Source organism: Halichoerus grypus, chromosome 7, assembly GCF_964656455.1.
Source record: "Halichoerus grypus chromosome 7, mHalGry1.hap1.1, whole genome shotgun sequence".
Lineage (NCBI taxonomy): Eukaryota > Metazoa > Chordata > Mammalia > Carnivora > Phocidae > Halichoerus > Halichoerus grypus.
Genome location: NC_135718.1, coordinates 41,534,461 through 41,551,463, shown reverse-complemented (window position 1 = coordinate 41,551,463; position 17,003 = coordinate 41,534,461). Strand labels below are relative to the sequence as shown.

The window sequence follows — 17,003 nt, the reverse complement described above, 5'->3', positions numbered from 1 at the left end:
AATTAAGAAACCCAACTTAGTTATTATTTACGAAGTTACTATCAAATATAAAAACACAGAACACAGGAAGCATAAGCTTTGGAAAAGGTAGACTTTTAATAACTGCTTTTATCACCAGGTTAAGTCATGCAGTTACAAAGTAGTAAGAAACTTCTGAAAGGATATTGTTGTTTAAAAAAAAAAAAAAAGCTCATTCTTACATAAATAATATCTAGTACTTCATTGGGACACTACTGTTCAAAAGGCCCTGGTGAAATAACTCCCAAACAAAACACTCACCCAAGATTGTTTCCAGCCCAGTGGTAATGAAGCTGTGTGCAGAATTCAGGCCTCTCAAAGAGGACACCAAGTCAGGCCGAGTCGGGGCCATTGGCAGGGCTCGGAGCCGCCAGCTAGACTCCAAAGTGGGAGCCCAAGTGGTTTTTTTCTGGGACACTCTACTTGAATTATTGTTCAATTAGACAACACAGTAGATCTTCAAAGGAGAACAATTAATTAACATGATAAGGAGGTCACTGCACTCTTTGGACTATATGTCATAATTGTGGTTAGTAAATTCTGACAGTCTTAACAAAAATAGCCTCCACCATTTGCAGGTATGAAGATAACTTAATTCTCCATCGGACGTTTTATTTTTGCTGGACAACAATACATGATTGATAAGCTATAAATGATACTGTTTTATATTATAAAAATACTAGCTTTCTTTCATTTATTATGTTTATAGGCATTCACTGCTTGAGTCAAGGTTAGGCTTGGTAAGTGATTAAAGGCAATTTTATTACAGCAGCATGTACTTATTTTATTCTAAGAGAATAAAATGCATAAAGAGGAACAGCTTTTATTTTTGTTGCAATCTGTGAAATTGAGTTATTTTGCTGATGTAAAATACCAGTAACTCACTGGAGGACCATGCCACCTTCTGAAAATGCTCACACCTGCTGCTCAGAGGCGTCAGCCTTAGAGCGTGTCTCAGACTCGTCCAGAGCCGAAGCGCTCAGCAGCTGGCTGCTCCTGGGCAACGGGGGTGTTCCTGGCCCCAGCTCTGACCGCACTCGAAGCGGCCACGGAACAAAGCAGCACAGACAGACGGAAGAGGCCTTTCATTTAACGGCAAAATACCCCAGTGGCTCTCTCTGGCATAGGTAATTTCTACTTTCATATTCATCAGCTTGTGCATGATCCCCTAACCTTAATTTCTTTTTTCTCAAAGGGGCTGATTTGGACTGACTTGTTGCGAATGATGTCCATTATCTAGTAAGTTGAGAGAGAGAGAGAGATTTCTGTGGTTACATGTAAACTTGTGAAGAGTCTGCAGATGAAGAGGGGAAGAGGGCAGTGAAGAGGGCAGTGAAGAGGTCAGCCACACTCCGTCTATGTGAAGGTCACACCAGCTTCATTGTATACCTTGAAGACTTTCTCAATGGCGTTGACATAGGCGGCCGTTCTCAGATCCAAACCCAGGTTGTACTTCATGGCCGTGCGCATGATTTGCTGAAAGGCAAGAGAAAACACAGTGAAGACAAACCCGACCCAAGCAACTGGGCCATGTGTTCACAGCACACACAGGCCTGGTGCAGATGAACCCGCCCCCGGGTCAGTGCAGGACTCGGCCACTGAACCCCGTCGGGAAGGATGAATTCTCCGGAACTAATACATGCATGTACTGACTAGGCGGCAGTAAGAAGATGCTCTCAAATATGAACTATTTCTCTGTCCTTCAGACATCCTCTTATCTGGAGTGAGCTCGCTGTCACACTTGGTGATAATTCTACAGAACTAAGAATGGGCTGCTGAAAATGTTCTGGAGTGGTGATGGCTACATAGTCTTGTGAAGATACTTAAGGTTGCAGACTGTATACTTTAAAAGGGTGAATTTATAGCATGTCAATGATATCTCACTAGAAAAATCAACAGCAAGCACCACCATTAATGTCTGCTTATGCGATTTCAACTTAAAGCCACGTGGACAGAATCTGAACTCAAGAAGAAATCAGGAAAACTGGACTCAAATTATGTTTAAGGTCTTGAAATAAGGACCAAGTGGTCAAAAAACCTTTTACTTACACCAGATTCTCTAGTGATGCAGTTTCCTACAGCCACAGTGGTGTACTGAAGGGCAATCCAGTTTGGCAGACTCATTGGTATTTAGCGAGCCGCCAAACATCACTCCCACCTAACCTGCTATTATTATTTATTTCCAAAAGCCTGGTAAACATACTGAAGACCCTGGAAACACTGCCCATCATCTTGAGCCTGAGAAAGCATGCATTTTGCTACACATTCATGAAGAACATGTGAACAGACTGCTATTTGGTACCACTGCACACACAATCTGGCCGCTGAGAGGACACGGCTGAGCGGGACTTTGTGTCAGGAGCAGAAATGCAAAGAGCATCTGCACACATACCCTGGCAGAGCGCTCCATGGTGTAAGCTAAGCCAGAGTGTACGATGTCTTTCTCGGAGGCACCCTGAGAGGAAAAAGAACAGAAGTTGAACAAAACCACACACAGACACACTTCATTTATAAGAGCACAAAGGATTCTTCAATCAACATACAGCCAGCCAGAACTGTTTTGTCTTTTGGTAAAGATACATTTAATTTCTGTAGATATCTTGATAGCTATTTAAATAGCTGTTTTAATCACAGTTTGGTTGTCATTACATTTGACAGCAAACAGACACTCACGAAATAAGATCATGGTTAAACAATGCACACAGAAAAGCTGGGAGCAAGAAACATGGGGGCGAGTAGTCAGTCCAGCACGGGTCACCCCTCTGAGCGCAGACGGACCAGAGAAGCACGTTCTACTGTAACAGGGACACCACACGGGGCCCCGAAAGGAGTCTGGCCATCTCCAATAGTAGCTCTGCGGTAGGATCCTGGCTGTGTGTTCAGCAGTGCCACCAATGTGGAAAGCTGGATGCAACTCAGCAGCTCCTCATTATCCCCTCGTTCCACCGAGGGAGCCGATGACCAGAGAAGCTGGCCACTGTCACCGACAGCTATTTTTAGAGCTGGGCTATAACCCAGGGCCTTCGACCACCAAGTCAGCTCATCTCCTTCCCAAGCCAATTATTTCCGTAAGTCAGTTTGTTTCAATAGATTCCTCTAACTAGTTTGTTTTGGAATGCTTTCTAAAATTTTAGGACAATTAACAATCGCCCCCATTCTAGTATGTCCTACCTAGATATCAAATACAAATCCTGCTATGCCACATGAAAACTTAAAACTGGGTCACCAAGCAAGGGGGTCTATGCTGACCCTCATCTAGTTAGCATTCTCATCACTTTGGAAGGTGTGTATCTGGACAAGAACGGTTTTGGTTGGAGTGGTGGGCGTCGGCGAAGGTGAGCATTAGGAGAACTGGAGACAGAGTATACACAACTCTTAAGGATGTCTTAAGGAGACTGATTTTTTTTTAAAACTGCATTCAGGGGCTCCTGGGTGGCTCAGTCTTTAGGCGTCTGCCTTCGGCTCAGGTCATGATCCCGGGGTCCTGGGATCAAGCCCCGCATCAAGCTCCTTGCTCCATGGGAAGCCTGCTTCTCCCTCTCCCACTCCCCCTGCTTGTGTTCCCTCTCTTGCTGTCTCTCTCTCTGTCAAAACAAAACAAAAAAAACCCTACAAAAACAAACCTGCATTCAGCACACTGACAGGAATGACTGCTGATGCGGGAGAGAAGAAGTGCTCAAGCAGCGCATTTTGGGGGGGCGAAAACAGGCCACTGGGCTTAGATGGAGGCACCCAGAGCCGCTCTGGAACCAGAGGAGACATGACAAGAGACAGGGCGCAGGCGCCAGGAGCTGGAGGCTGGGGAAGTCCTCCCCCCCGCCCCCCCCCCCCCCCCCCCCCCGGTGGATAGATCCCGGGTCATGTGCTGGAGTGCGGGGGAGAGGAGAGAACGAGAAAGTGGAACGGGGAGAGGCAGAACTGCCAGGCAGCACCGGCCACGGACTTGAGGTTTGGGTCAGGATGAAGCAGCGGGCAGGTCCTCCAGCTCACAGGGGACAGGTGTGAAGGGAGCAGACTCAGGTTTCTTCAGGGTTCAAGTGTTAGCAAGGGGGGATGCTGAGGCAAAACCAGAAGAGGGAGTGACTTAATGAGGGAGTGTGGAGTTTCAGTCAGACAAAGAGAGGACTGAGGACATCGGGGGTGGTGGGGGGCAGTGAAAAGCCAGGGGTGGGGTGGGGTGGTCAATGATGTAGGTCCTGGCAGGGCCAGAGCATGGCTGGGAAAGGGAGAGCTAGAGGGAAGGAGCTGGAAAAAAAACCCCGTTTTTTAAACTGACACTACAAGACTCCTACAATAAGTCAGTCAGTAAGAGGTGAGAAATAGCAATGAAGTCCAACATTTGAACCCCTGAAAGCATGTGGAAATTGGGAGACCAACATACTGGGCGATGATTATTTAAAAAAGGATAAAAAGCAAGTTGTCGTGGCTGCCTTCCTAAGTGGCGGTCCTCTTTGCGTACTCCCTCTCCAGGTTTCAGTCGTCAGCTGTGCGCCAGGCCTGCGCCGGGACACAGGCGGCCGCAGGGAGCAGCAGGAAGCCCATCTAAGGGCAGTAGCAAGTCCCGGCGGCGCGGGGACACGTGGGATGGAAGGGTGTGCGCAATTCCGGCACACGGCGGGACCTCCAGGGCTGGGACACGTGAGCAGGGAGCGGGTCAGGGCACTGCAGACAGAGGGACCGGAACTAACAGAGACACGGCTCTGGGAAACATGAAGGTTCATTTAGGGCAATGATTAACACCCAGAGTGGCCAAGCACCTTCTCTTCTTCAAAACAAAAGCCTAACTTTCCCCCCATGTTGCAATCTAGTCTTACATTACTCTCCATGACTGAATATTTCATACAAAGACATATTTATGGTAAGTTAGCCATTTCCCGGCCATGTGCATGTAGACTGTTAAAGCAAACCTAATTTAAACACCTGACTGCAAGCACTGTTCCAATGACATCATCATGCATGGAGCCATTCCTCTCCTTTAGAATAATTTTCTCAAGATAAATTGGATAAATTCCCAGAGGGGACGTTATGATAGTGTCCACGGGCAGGGAAGCGGTCACAGTGCTTCAAATTTTCCAAGGACCTGCACCAATCTGCCTCGTCCTCAAAATAAAGGTACACTATTTCACCATAGACACAGTACATATTAAGATCCATTAATGGTTTTTCCTAGTTTAACACATTAAAGAAACCTTATTTTAATTTGTATTTCTTTAACAGCGAGATAGAACATTTCCTTTTCTAGGCCTATTTCCTATGACTTTGTTTTTCACGTCTCTGCCATTTACTGCAGAAGACATTCTCTTTGTGACGTGTGAGCGCTCTTACTCTGTCCCGTCAACAGCTAATTCACTCAGTTACCTTTTCTACCTGCTTCCTTTCATGCTTGTTCATGTCCACATAGCAATTTCAATTCTTCACGTAGTTCAAGTTCACATTTTCTTCTGTTTCTGTTTTGTGTAAAGCTTTTTTTTTTTTTAAAGTTTATGGAATTAAATTTATTTTTAAGTAACCCCCACACCCAATGTGGGGCTCGAACTCACGACCCGGAGATCAAGAGTCGCATGTTCTTCTGACTGAGCCAGCCAGGCGCCCCTAATGTTTACTTTTCCTTTCTTTCTATTTCTCTGAAGCTTAAGAGTTAGAATACATAGTAATTCTTCAAAATTATGTTAGAATCACCTGTTGAGTCATCTGCATTACGGAAGTATCAAGACCAGAAGAACTGCTGATTATTTTAACCGTTAATTATTTTAAACTAAAATCCTGACTCCACGTTTAGCATGTAACGAGAGAGGAGTGTACAAAGCACACACAGATCCTGTCATCACACGTTCACGCTGCTGACCACCCGTCACCCCAGGCCATCTGCCTGGGTCTACAGAAGAGCGGGCTGTGTGTGCAGAGTGCGGCCCTATCACGGCACACTCACCGATATCCTGTCTTGGAACTCTGCTGTGGGTACAACGGGAATAGTGCCACCATGCTTCCCAAATTTTCTTTCCAAGCTCTCTTGAACAGACACTGCAGAAAGCCAAGACGTGAAGTTAAAATACTGCTAGTAGGGGGGAAAAAACAAGTAGAACCAAAAGTAGTTTCAAACTATATCCATAACCCAGAAACAACTACAGAGTTTAGAAGCCTTAGGGGCGGGGCACCCGCATGGCTCAAGTCATTAAGCGTCTGCCTTCGGCTCAGGTCATGATCCCTGGGTCCTGGGATTGAGCCCCGCATTGGGCAGGATCCCTGCTCTGCGGGAAGCCTGCTTCTCCCTCTCCCGCTCCCCCCTGCTTGTGTTCCCTCTCTGGCAGTCTCTCTGTCAAATAAATAAAATCTTAAAAAAAAAAAGCAGCAGCCTTTGGGGTACTTGGGTGGCTTGGTAGGTTAAACGTCTGTCTTTGGCTCAGGTCATGATCCCGGAGTCCTGGGATGGAGCCCCATGGGTGACTTCCTGCTCATTGGGGAGTCTGCTTCTCCCTCTCCCTCTGCCCTCCCCCCTTTCGCTCCCTCCCTCCCTCCCTCTCTCTCTGGGGGTGGGGGGGAAGCCTTCAACACTAATGCCATAACGGGTTAATCATTTAGAACTCTGCCAAATTCCTATATAAATGCGAATTTAGGTCAGTGCTCTGTTTCCATAACACCCATTACCAGGGTTTTTCCTTGGCTCTGTTAAAAAGAAAATGCTGAGGGAAAAAGAAACGGAAATGGATGGAACACTTCACCCAGATTCTCAGAGTGGGCTGAGTGAAGCTCAGCTGGAGGTCTTGGTCTTACTTCAGCTGGACGAAACTGGACCGTTAACTCTGGAGCCTACTCTAGTCAAAGAAAAACCGCATTCTCATCAGAAGACTCCAAAAATTCTTGACACTATTAAGGCCTTAACTAAGAGCAACCAGAGATCGGAATGGATGAGTACCAATAGTAGTTCCTGGTTTAAAAGGATACTCTTTCTATTTACTAACTTGCAGATTATGTTAGGCGAACATCTGAATAGAAATATATTTGAGAGTTAATAAGTTGACTACCCATAAAGAAATCATATATTTTTGGTCCTAAGACTCATGAGACAATAATATAATTTCCTATCCTGAGATTAAATTCTCTGGGATTACAAAAAGGAAATTAGTCCTTTTTAAGTATAAGCTTTTTCCAGCCTTTTACTGGCCCCAAAGATTATTTTTGGTGAACAAGGTCATCAGAACTCACTGAGCAAGTGGTAGTTAGAATCCCTTTCATATTTGAAGGTCAAACGGCCATAGCTGACATGATTTAGATTCTTCAGCCACTCGAAGTAAGATACTGTCACTCCTCCAGCATTCAAGTAGAGATCCTATACACAAAAATGTGACAGGAAAGACACCAAAGAAATGACAAGATGGTTTTAATAAATGCCTTCAATGACCATCAGAGCTCCATTTTAATATCAAGGCAGATTAAGCTTTAAACTTCCCAAATATATCTTAGATTGTATCAGGAATTTCACACTTAAATTTAAAAAACATCCTTTCCAATTCACTTGAGGTTTTTTCCATTTTGAAAAAAAAAATAACTTTTTTGTTTATTAACTAACAAGCATTTGATCAACTTTGGTTAGAGCGTCTTCACCAAAAAAGTCTTTAGACAAAACTGCTTGTCCACTAACCACCGGATTGTCCACAGTGTGCCTCACCAGAAGATCAGCATTCCTTCTACTATCTAAGGGCAGTCTGTCTCACTTAAACTGAATTTCTTAAGTGCTTTTGATAAAACTTTAAACGTATCACAAATCCACATTCATTTCCACTTGCAAATAATCTTTTGATATAGACCCCCATGCTCACCCACTGATAACCTATGCACACATTCTTCCTATTATCTTCCTGAATAAAGCAGCAAGGGACATTTGAAACACACAAGGTTAGAAATTATAGAAAAGCTTAGAGTTTAAGTTAGAATTCATATTTCTAGCACAACATACATTATTTATATAATCGGATTCTTAAGCAGGCTAAATACATATTCAAGAAAGAGCCTAGAGTTGGAAGAAAATGTTCAGGTCAAAGTGGAAATTGACAGGCTTTTTACACGAACCAGGCTTCTACTTTATTTTCTTAAAAGCAGAATAAAGATGAAAATTCACTACAGCTTGGGAAATTAAAGATGATCCTTTTGTCTCCCCAGTTTGTCGCAGAAGACAGTTAGGATTCCAAGTGCATATAAAACCTGGCCAACACAGATGACTTACAGGAATCACCATAATGTTCCTCTCCAGGAAGATCTTATCAGCCTCTGGAGTTGTCGGCCCATTGGCACCCTCGGCAATGATCTGAAAGAGAGTCAGGACATACAGAAATGCCGGCAACGCCATCGAATCCCTCCACTGGGTGCAAGAGGTATGTGTGTGTGGGCAGAACTCCAGTTTAAATTTAATTAATAAGAATTATTTCGTTCTATAAATAAAGTGTATAAAACTATTTTTCACCTTTCTATTTCCCTAACTGCTTTTTGGAAGTTTGGTTTAAGAGGAAACCCGTGCTGATGAATGGCTGCACAGCTCTGTGTATATACAAAAAGGCATTAAATTTTACACTTGGGTGAATTGTATGGTATGTGAATTATAGCCCAATAAAGCAGTTAAAAAAAAAAAAAAAGAGGAAAGCCAATTAAGAGCTTTTCTACGACCCTCAGGATCATTCCACGGTGGTAAGGCCCCAGTTCCATCAAGCTCTCACCTTGGCTTTGACTCTGGGTGCATTGGACTTGGTCAGCTGCTTTTCACTGGCAGCAGGGATCAGGATGTCACAGTCAGCTTCCAAGATGCTCCCTTCATAGGGCTTTGCCTTGGGGAAGCCCAGGATTGATCCATGTTGCTATAATTGATTGAGAAGTCAGAATTAATGGCTGCACCACAACAGTTTCAATGTTTATGATTAGCGCCCATGATATGATGACACATCTATTAAGAGCTCTTTGGGTTACATTTTAAAAAGTAAACAATGGAAATAGATTTTAATAAGACTTATTTCAACTTTCAATATTCAGGGTAGTCAGACTTCAGATATTAGATTAACATACCAATTTGAAGTCTTCCAGTTCCTTTGGGTCAATACCATCTGGATTCCATATGCTCCCATCAGATTCACCAACACCAACACATTTAGCACCAAAACGATGTAAATATCTCATAGAGTGCAGGCCTACATTACCAAATCCCTATAAAGAACAATTACACATGACACAAAAACCAAAGTTTCAGTACAGATGGTAAGAGTCATATTCTGACCAAGACACATTCTATTAGTTTAGAAGTTATTCCAAAAATCATTTTGCCATAAGAAACAATATACTAAGTGGCTTCTCTTCAGCAATCAATTTCTCTTTAAGAATGTGGAACCCAATCCTCTGTTATCTGTGATAGTGAGTCCTGAAGAAGTTTAGTTTGGTGTAGCCTTGTTGGCTTATATAGAAATGGCATCAGTCACACCACCCCTCAGTCCCTGATGACCACATGTCTTATGGTTGTAAAAACACTAAAGTCACTAATTGGGAGGAATAAGAATTCTACTTTAAAGTAGCATTCAACTTAATTTAGATTCAACTCAGTAAAATAACCAAACACCAAGCAAATTCTTCCTAAAAGTTGAAATCTGGATCATTGTGCAAACTTCTCCCCTTCTGAAAACAATTTCAATTTAAATACTGACCAAAAGAAGTTGGTGATGGTTTCATACGTATCTGCAAGATACTTAAAGTGGTTCTAGTCACATGAATCATACCAAAATTCAAAGATTAAAGCGTGTACTACTCTGGAAACACTCTAACACTTAAGAGATTTAAACGAATGACATTTTAAAAACTGCAAATCTAAAAACACTGAAAAACTAACTTACTTTATGTATATCAGTTATTCTTTAAGAGAGCAAACATTTTTACCTGAACAACGAATGTTTTATCTCCAAACCCTGGTGTCATTCCTAAAATACTCATGTAAGAAGCTTCATTGATGAAATTTTCAATCCCATGGAAAACTCCCCGGCCAGTAGCAGAGATCCGCCCGTGGATTCCACCCTGACTGATGGGCTTCCCGGTAACACAGGCATGGGCATTAATATCCTACAAGAAAAAGTTAAAACCTCACATTTTTGTTTAACTAATTTGCTCATGAGGACTGTATGTGTGCTTATGGGTACACTTTCACCAACAGGGATAAGCCTCACTTTTTCAGATTCCTGTTCCCAGAAAATATATACTAAAATAGACTATATTTTCATGGGGCGCCTGGGTGGCTCAGTCAGTTAAGCATCTGCCTTTGGCTCAGGTCATGATCTCAGGGTCCTGGGATCGAGCCCCACATCGGGCTCCCTGCTTAGCGGGGAGTCTGTTTCTCCCTCTCCTCTCTATTCAGAAACAACTATCATTAGAAAAAACAAAGGGCCTGGGAGAGCTTCCCTTCCAAGGTATACCAAATATACCATAAACTGTAGCAACCAGAATGGTGCAGAAGCAACAGACTGATCAGTGGGACAGGAGAAACTACATGGTCCTCTTATAAATAGGAAATCAACATAAAAAGAAGGAAGCGTTTTAAATTCGTGGATAAAGTACGGACTATTTAATAAACTTTCGGGGCATCTGCTCCCCATGGAAAGCAAGATGGAATGCTTTACTTCACACCATAGTCCCTACCCCCAACAGATGTTGTAGCTGGGTGAGTTAAAAAGTAACCTGGTCTTTATCTGTAAGTATTGTTTAACTATTTTTACAGAGACAACTTAGAATTGCATTGGGTCTAAATCGCCAACAAAAAGAAAGAGTTAAAAAAAAAAACAAAACAAAAGAAAGCAGTCCGGTAAAGTGATCTAAGAAATTAGTAGTTTTCCCACAGTTCCCCTTCATGAATAATTAACACTGCGAACACAGAATTACGAACCTAGTGCCAAATGCTTTCCCACAGTGCAAATGCGAATCCTGGAGCCGCTAGCGGTCCTGCCTGAGGTCGGGCTGGGTGCCTGCTGCCGGGCTCCCCAGCACACCTCACTGTCCCAGCAGCCCAGCGACCGCACGCCCTCCCTCCAAGGCCTGCGCTTCTGGGTAGGATTAGACAAAAGCTGAGGCATGTTTAGGTTGACATCTGGAAAGTAAGTAAGAAAACAGTGGCTTCCTTACCTTAGGCCCTGATTGTGATGTCCTATCACTTTAAGAAGAAGGGAGGTCTCCTGCCAAGGTTTAGGCGGCAGCGCCTCACAACACTTTCTTCTGTGGCCCCACTGGGAAGAAGCTATGAGTAACGAATACACGGCCTACTCCTCTGCACTAGGCAGTCTAGTGTCTTGCTTAAAAAGAGCGGGAGACTATATCCAGAGCTCATTTAATATCAAAAGGTGACATGGAAAAAGCTCATTTTGGGCAGTTAAAACCAAAATTCTTTGAAGCATCTCATACTGCTCTTGTTTTATTTCAGGGAATTTATGCAATTTATTTAATAAAATATTAATAAATATTTATTGTTTTGTGTGTTTTACTAAGGAGTGGGTACTATTCTAAATGCATTATATTACTATTCAATTAATCCTCATTGGCTGTGATTACTATTGTCATCTTACATACGAGGAGACGGAGGCACAGAGAGCTCAAGGCACCTGCCACAGGTCACGGAGCTGGTGTGTGAGGGAGCCAGTTCTAAACCCAGGCTCCCGCGCCCAGCCACAGACTGCACCCGCTCAGGACCTCAGACCAATGTGGGAGTTCCTCCACTACTTGCTGCAGCCCCCTTCCTTCTCTGTGGGGGGTGGGGGGGGTGGGGGGTGGGAATAGTTCTCCTCTTCTCCAAGGCTCATCTTTCCACTAGGGTCTCCCCCCACCTTTTAAAAAAAGGTTTTATTTCTTTATTTGTGAGAGTGAGAGAGAGAGAGAAACAGAGGGTGGGGGAGAGAGAGAATCTCAGGCAGACTCTGCACCAAGCCTGGAGCATGATGCAGGGCTTGATCTCAAGGGCCCTGAGCCAACACCAAGAGTCAGATGCTTAACTGAACGCGCCACCCAGGCGCCCCTCCACTAGGGCCCTTTACAGGACAATTCCTGAGGCCTGTATTACCTTGGGAGACTCTGCTACCTCTCCTGTATCTTTCTTGCATCGTCTCTTGCATGGATGAACCTGGGGCCTGCAGCCAGTCAACTTGCCAACATCATCAACAACAACAATCTTTCTCTTTGAGTAACAGCCACCTTTCAAGTTCTTGCTCTGCTGTCCAGTGCCATTTTTCTCAGTGAAGGCTCCTCTTCCTGCCCTATTTCCCTCCCTCAACACCTCCTTGCAGCCTGGACCCAACTGTGGCCCCACAGGTTATCTAATTGCTGAACTTGCCTCTTACCAGAAACCCCTCCCTCAACATCACCACATGGAGCCCTGCACTCCTTGTTCTTCTGCCACTGATTGCCTTCCCTCTAAATCACTCTTCAATCTGGCCATTTCTCTCCAGCTCTAGGGCAGGCCAGTATCCCCTCTCTTTCTAGGCTTCTGTATGGTAGCCTGCCCCCAACATTCCCATTCTCTGCTGCAGAGAGTGACGCTCAAAATGCCTCACACCAGTTTTTCCAGTTAGCACTCCACCAGCTTCCTTCTGTTTTCAGGACAAAGACCAAAGTCTTCGCTGTCAGTCACAGGGTGATGATCTGGTCTGACCTTCCCCTAACTGGCCTCTCTTCAGCTCTACTCTCTTGCTTTCCACTCTGGCTACCAGTCTTCCCTCAGTCTCAAGTTTACCTCTTCTGCACTCCAGAACTTTACCTAGTGGTCCTTCTGCCTCCAATACTCGCACCCCTGCCCCTTCCCCAGTTGATCCTATTCTTCATTCAAAGTGCAGACCAGAAGCTTACTCCTTCAAGGAGGCCTTTTCTGATCTCACCTGTGAAGGCTTGGCCAGGCCCGGTTACGTCTTGTCCCACCATCAGAACTCCCCCTGCTCCCATTTATCCCAACTGCACTGAATACCTTGCTTGTTTGGCAGAGGCACTCCATATATATATTTTTTTAATGAATGTCTTTTCAACTCCCTTTCTCTTCCTACCCCTTAAATGTTTTTCAAGGTTCCATCCATTTCAAGAGTGGGAAGTGAGCTTTCCTTCTTGTGTTCTATATTAGCGGCACTACTTCTGCTCGGTCCTCCAGACTCAAGTCCTCCCGGTTCTTTTCCTTGCTAACACACATCCACTCCAGTCCTGCGGAGTCTCTGTCATGTACCACCGCTTCTCCCCAGCCCCCATGGCCCCTGGGCTCCAGTGCAGCCTAACACCACCAGCCTAGCCTCCCGTAAGAGAGGTCAGCACAGAGCCTCCCCCTCACTAGTCAACAAAACAAAAAACTAGGGCTTGAGTATTTTTGTCTTGGTTCACTTACTTCTTCACTCTTCTATTACGCTTTGAAATAGGCCTCATCTCCAGACAATCTGAGCTCTACTGTTTCTCCTCCTACCCTCGACGTCCCTCATCTCCATGTTTAAACTCTACCCATTTTCCAGGTCTAGCCCAGATACCTCAACCAGGAAGCCTTCTTTCAGAGATGTAACTCCATCCTTGTATTACCCCATCTCCATACCTTATCTGCTTATGTGTCCTAATTCCTCTTTAAATGAAAGCTCTTTGAGGGAAGTCAGAATTGAATGCTTCTTTATTTCCCTTCTAGTGTCTTGCACCATGTCCTGCCCTGCCTAGTAGGTGATCATTTCTGAGGTCCTATCCCCAGCTTTCAGGATGGGGCGGCACATAAGTGAAAGCTCAGTCCATGTTTACTACATTTATGGTTTATGATGAGAGAGATAGAAGTAAAATAATATGCAAATAAAGATATGATTAAAGGGGAGAAGAACCCAGTGAATTCTCTCTGTCCACATACAATCAGCTTGTTATTTTTTGTAGAGAGCAAATGAGGCCGTCCAGGCTTTTGGTGGGTACTCACATAGTGCCCTATGGTGCTGGCGTAGGTGTCAGCAATCCAGGACATCTCCCGCTCGCCCGTGCTCATGTCTGGGGCAGGCACATCAATGCCAGGACCTGGGGGCACAAGGAAAAGGGCATCACATCAGCTTTTAAGATCCACTCATCTCAAACACATAGATCCTTGTAATTTTCTACAATAACAAAGCTACCGTGGTTAGAAAACTTCAGATTTCATCTGGGTAACTACTTGAAGTCATAGAAATACTCGTTAAACGTTTCACTACAAAATTTATACACACGCAATGTTACATGGTAATTTCTCCCTCTGGCGTTTCCTTGCTCTGTGTTTGGAAGTTAGCTCTGCATAACACACGTAAGCCACTCTATTGGACTTGTGACTACATGGGCAGAAGCAAATCAGTGTATTCCTTTTGACCTCAGTTCCTTGAACTGCAATTTGAGAGAACAGTACCATCTTGCCCTACATAGGGACGACTGTTGTGGTTGGGGAGCGCCTTGCATGAGACAGCACAGAAACATACCACTTATTGGGGGTGTAAGCCCTCCCCACCAAGTAGGAAAAGGAAAAGCACACATTGCTGAAGCAGTTGCGTTAAGCCCCATGATACTTTCACCCGTGCTTGGACCTGTTATTCAAAGCTTACTCAATGTACGTAAAGCTTTAGGCCTCGGCTTTCAATTCCTCAGATCACAGTGAATTAGAAAGTCTGAGGATAATAAGTTAGTCCACAGGCAGCAACAGAGGCCAGCGACAGCGCCAATCCGAGGGCCACACTGAGATCTCAGGTAGAAATGTGGGACACGATGCCCACTCGAATCTGCCAAGGGAGGGAGACACAGAAACATGCCTAGCGGAACAGCAAGAATCAAAACAACTTAGTCATTTAGTGGGCCAATTAAAGAAAATATGCTGTATCTACATGAAGAAATACTATGCAACCATTAAAAAGCTTGTAATCCTCACCAAAACAGTTATATGGAAAAAAAGCAGGTTTTGTATAGCACGTAGAGTGTGTTGCCATTTACATAAAATTCTCTTTCTCTATAGCTAGATCCCTGTATAGTATCTATGCATCTATTTCCATGTGTATATACGGTACCTGTGCAGAAGTTTGGAAGGCTATGGATACCTCACACTTGCTCACTATGTTTCCATTTCGGCCTTGTTTATAACTTTCTATATTGTTTCAGCTGCCTAAGACAAATTCATTACCTTTATAAACAGGAAAACACAACTTTAAAAATGGTTCAGCAATGAAGTCTTCCAAATAAAGTTCTTTCTAAGGGCTGTACTTGAGTTCTGTATTTTTTACTTTTTAGCCAACTGAACAAGGTATGTCTTATTTTATTTTATAAAAGATTTTATTTATTTATACTTTAGAGAGAGAGAATGAGCACAAGCAGGGAGAAGCAGACTCCCCGCGGAGTAGGGAGCCCGACATGGGACTCGATCCCAGGACCCTGGGATCATGATCTGAGCCAAAGGCAGATGCTTAACCGACTGAGCCACCCAGACGCCCAGAACAAGGTATGTTTTAATATTTTCCTACACTTTTGGGGCCCAGGTCCAAGGTGATGTGTTTCTCTGCGCAGGCTGTGAAGCAATAGATACATAACCGGTCTAAGATAACTTGGAAATGGTCAAGCTTGCTTTTCACACTCCTGCCCCGCCCCCCAGCCAATCTGTCATACTCCTGTGTCTGAGCACTGCTTCCCTTAGGTGGCTTCTAAATCACATGAAGTCTGACTACCCCAAACCACTCTCCCCCCATATAATTTCCTCCTTGGAAGGACTAATGCCCCATCCTAGCCTCATCCTAACAAAAGGGCTCTACTATTTCCATTTGCTCACAATGTCCATTCCTTGAGAGCAACAGACTTCAAGGATGTTCTGTAAAGATTTGTTTGACCATATTGCTTTTCTCTCAAGGTATATATGACAAATTGCTTCTGAATCCTTCTAGAGGAATCTACATAAGTTTTTTTTAGCAATAATCAAGTGTCAAGGAAGCTTGTGTCAAATCACAATTCCAACTGGAGAAGGGCTATTGGAGAGGGGCTACTGGCAAGGGGCAAGTTTGAGATACAGTTTGTAAAATTGCTTCTCAGAAACCTCAATTCATCTAGATAGCCTGAGGTGAGACAGCTCTCCCTACCCAAAGCCGAAATATTATTAGGCTTGTGAGTTTTCTACTCCACACAAAATTTAGGGATGCTCGGATTAGAGGTAAATCCTGAATTACAGACAAATTCTCAAATACCTTACAGAGAATCACTCCATCCCATAATAGTATAAAAAAGATGAAAAAGTGGCTAAAGAGCGGAGCTGCTTTAACAGAACATGAGCACAGGGTGGAGCTGGAAAGCCAATTTTGGTGCATGAAGATCCGGAGGAATTAAAGAGACGGACACACTGGTTACTGTTAAGGTAACTTTACAGTTTACAAAGGTGATATCTAAACTAGCGCAATAGAATGAACACCAACCTTTCACAAACTTAAAAAACAAGACAAGAGGAAAGAACACTTCCTACCTCATTCTCTGAGGCCAGTATTTATTCTCTATCAAGGGCCTCACAAGAAAAGAATGCTACAAACCAATATCCCTTAGAATAGCATTAAAAAAAAAAGTACTTATGAATAAACTAACAGAAGCGCTGAAAACTACAGCCCATCACCGAAGGAAATGACAGGAGAGGAAACAAATGGAAGGACATTCAGTGTTCAGGGACTGGAGCACTGGCCAGACTGGTCTGCAGAGCCACCGCAATCCCTATCAAAGGCCCAGATGACTTCTTTGCAGAAACTGAAACGCATACCATGTGACAGGGCCAGGACTCAGACCCAGGTGGAACTCACACTCTGAAACTGTGGAAAAGAGAAGTCCCAACCAAAATAAGGGAGAAATGACTTCAGTTGCAGAGGTTTGCTAGGACCAGTTCTGTGCCCTGGAGGGAGAGAGAGAATTCCTCCCCCGGATGCTACAAAGCTTTCTGAGCCCAGGTGTCAGGTTAGCTGTATTGTGAGTCAATGAGGCTTTTTGCTTCAGAAAAG

The 17,003-nt window shown here is 44.1% G+C and overlaps 1 protein-coding gene across 1 annotated transcript in view; it reads right to left on the bottom strand.

Annotated features, from left to right (window-relative positions):
• Positions 1-77: 77 nt before the first annotated feature.
• The window catches only part of GLUD1 (glutamate dehydrogenase 1), a 36,840-nt gene continuing 19,914 nt past the window's right edge, over positions 78-17,003 (bottom strand). Inside the window, exons 5-13 of the mRNA XM_036079291.2 lie at positions 13,949-14,043; positions 9,928-10,107; positions 9,070-9,207; positions 8,727-8,864; positions 8,240-8,320; positions 7,222-7,345; positions 5,948-6,039; positions 2,411-2,473; positions 78-1,494 (exon numbers count right to left, since the gene is read on the bottom strand). Of these exons, the coding sequence (XP_035935184.1) occupies positions 1,375-1,494; positions 2,411-2,473; positions 5,948-6,039; positions 7,222-7,345; positions 8,240-8,320; positions 8,727-8,864; positions 9,070-9,207; positions 9,928-10,107; positions 13,949-14,043 (1,031 nt within the window). The 3' untranslated portion in view covers positions 78-1,374. The remainder of the gene's footprint in view (positions 1,495-2,410; positions 2,474-5,947; positions 6,040-7,221; positions 7,346-8,239; positions 8,321-8,726; positions 8,865-9,069; positions 9,208-9,927; positions 10,108-13,948; positions 14,044-17,003) is intronic.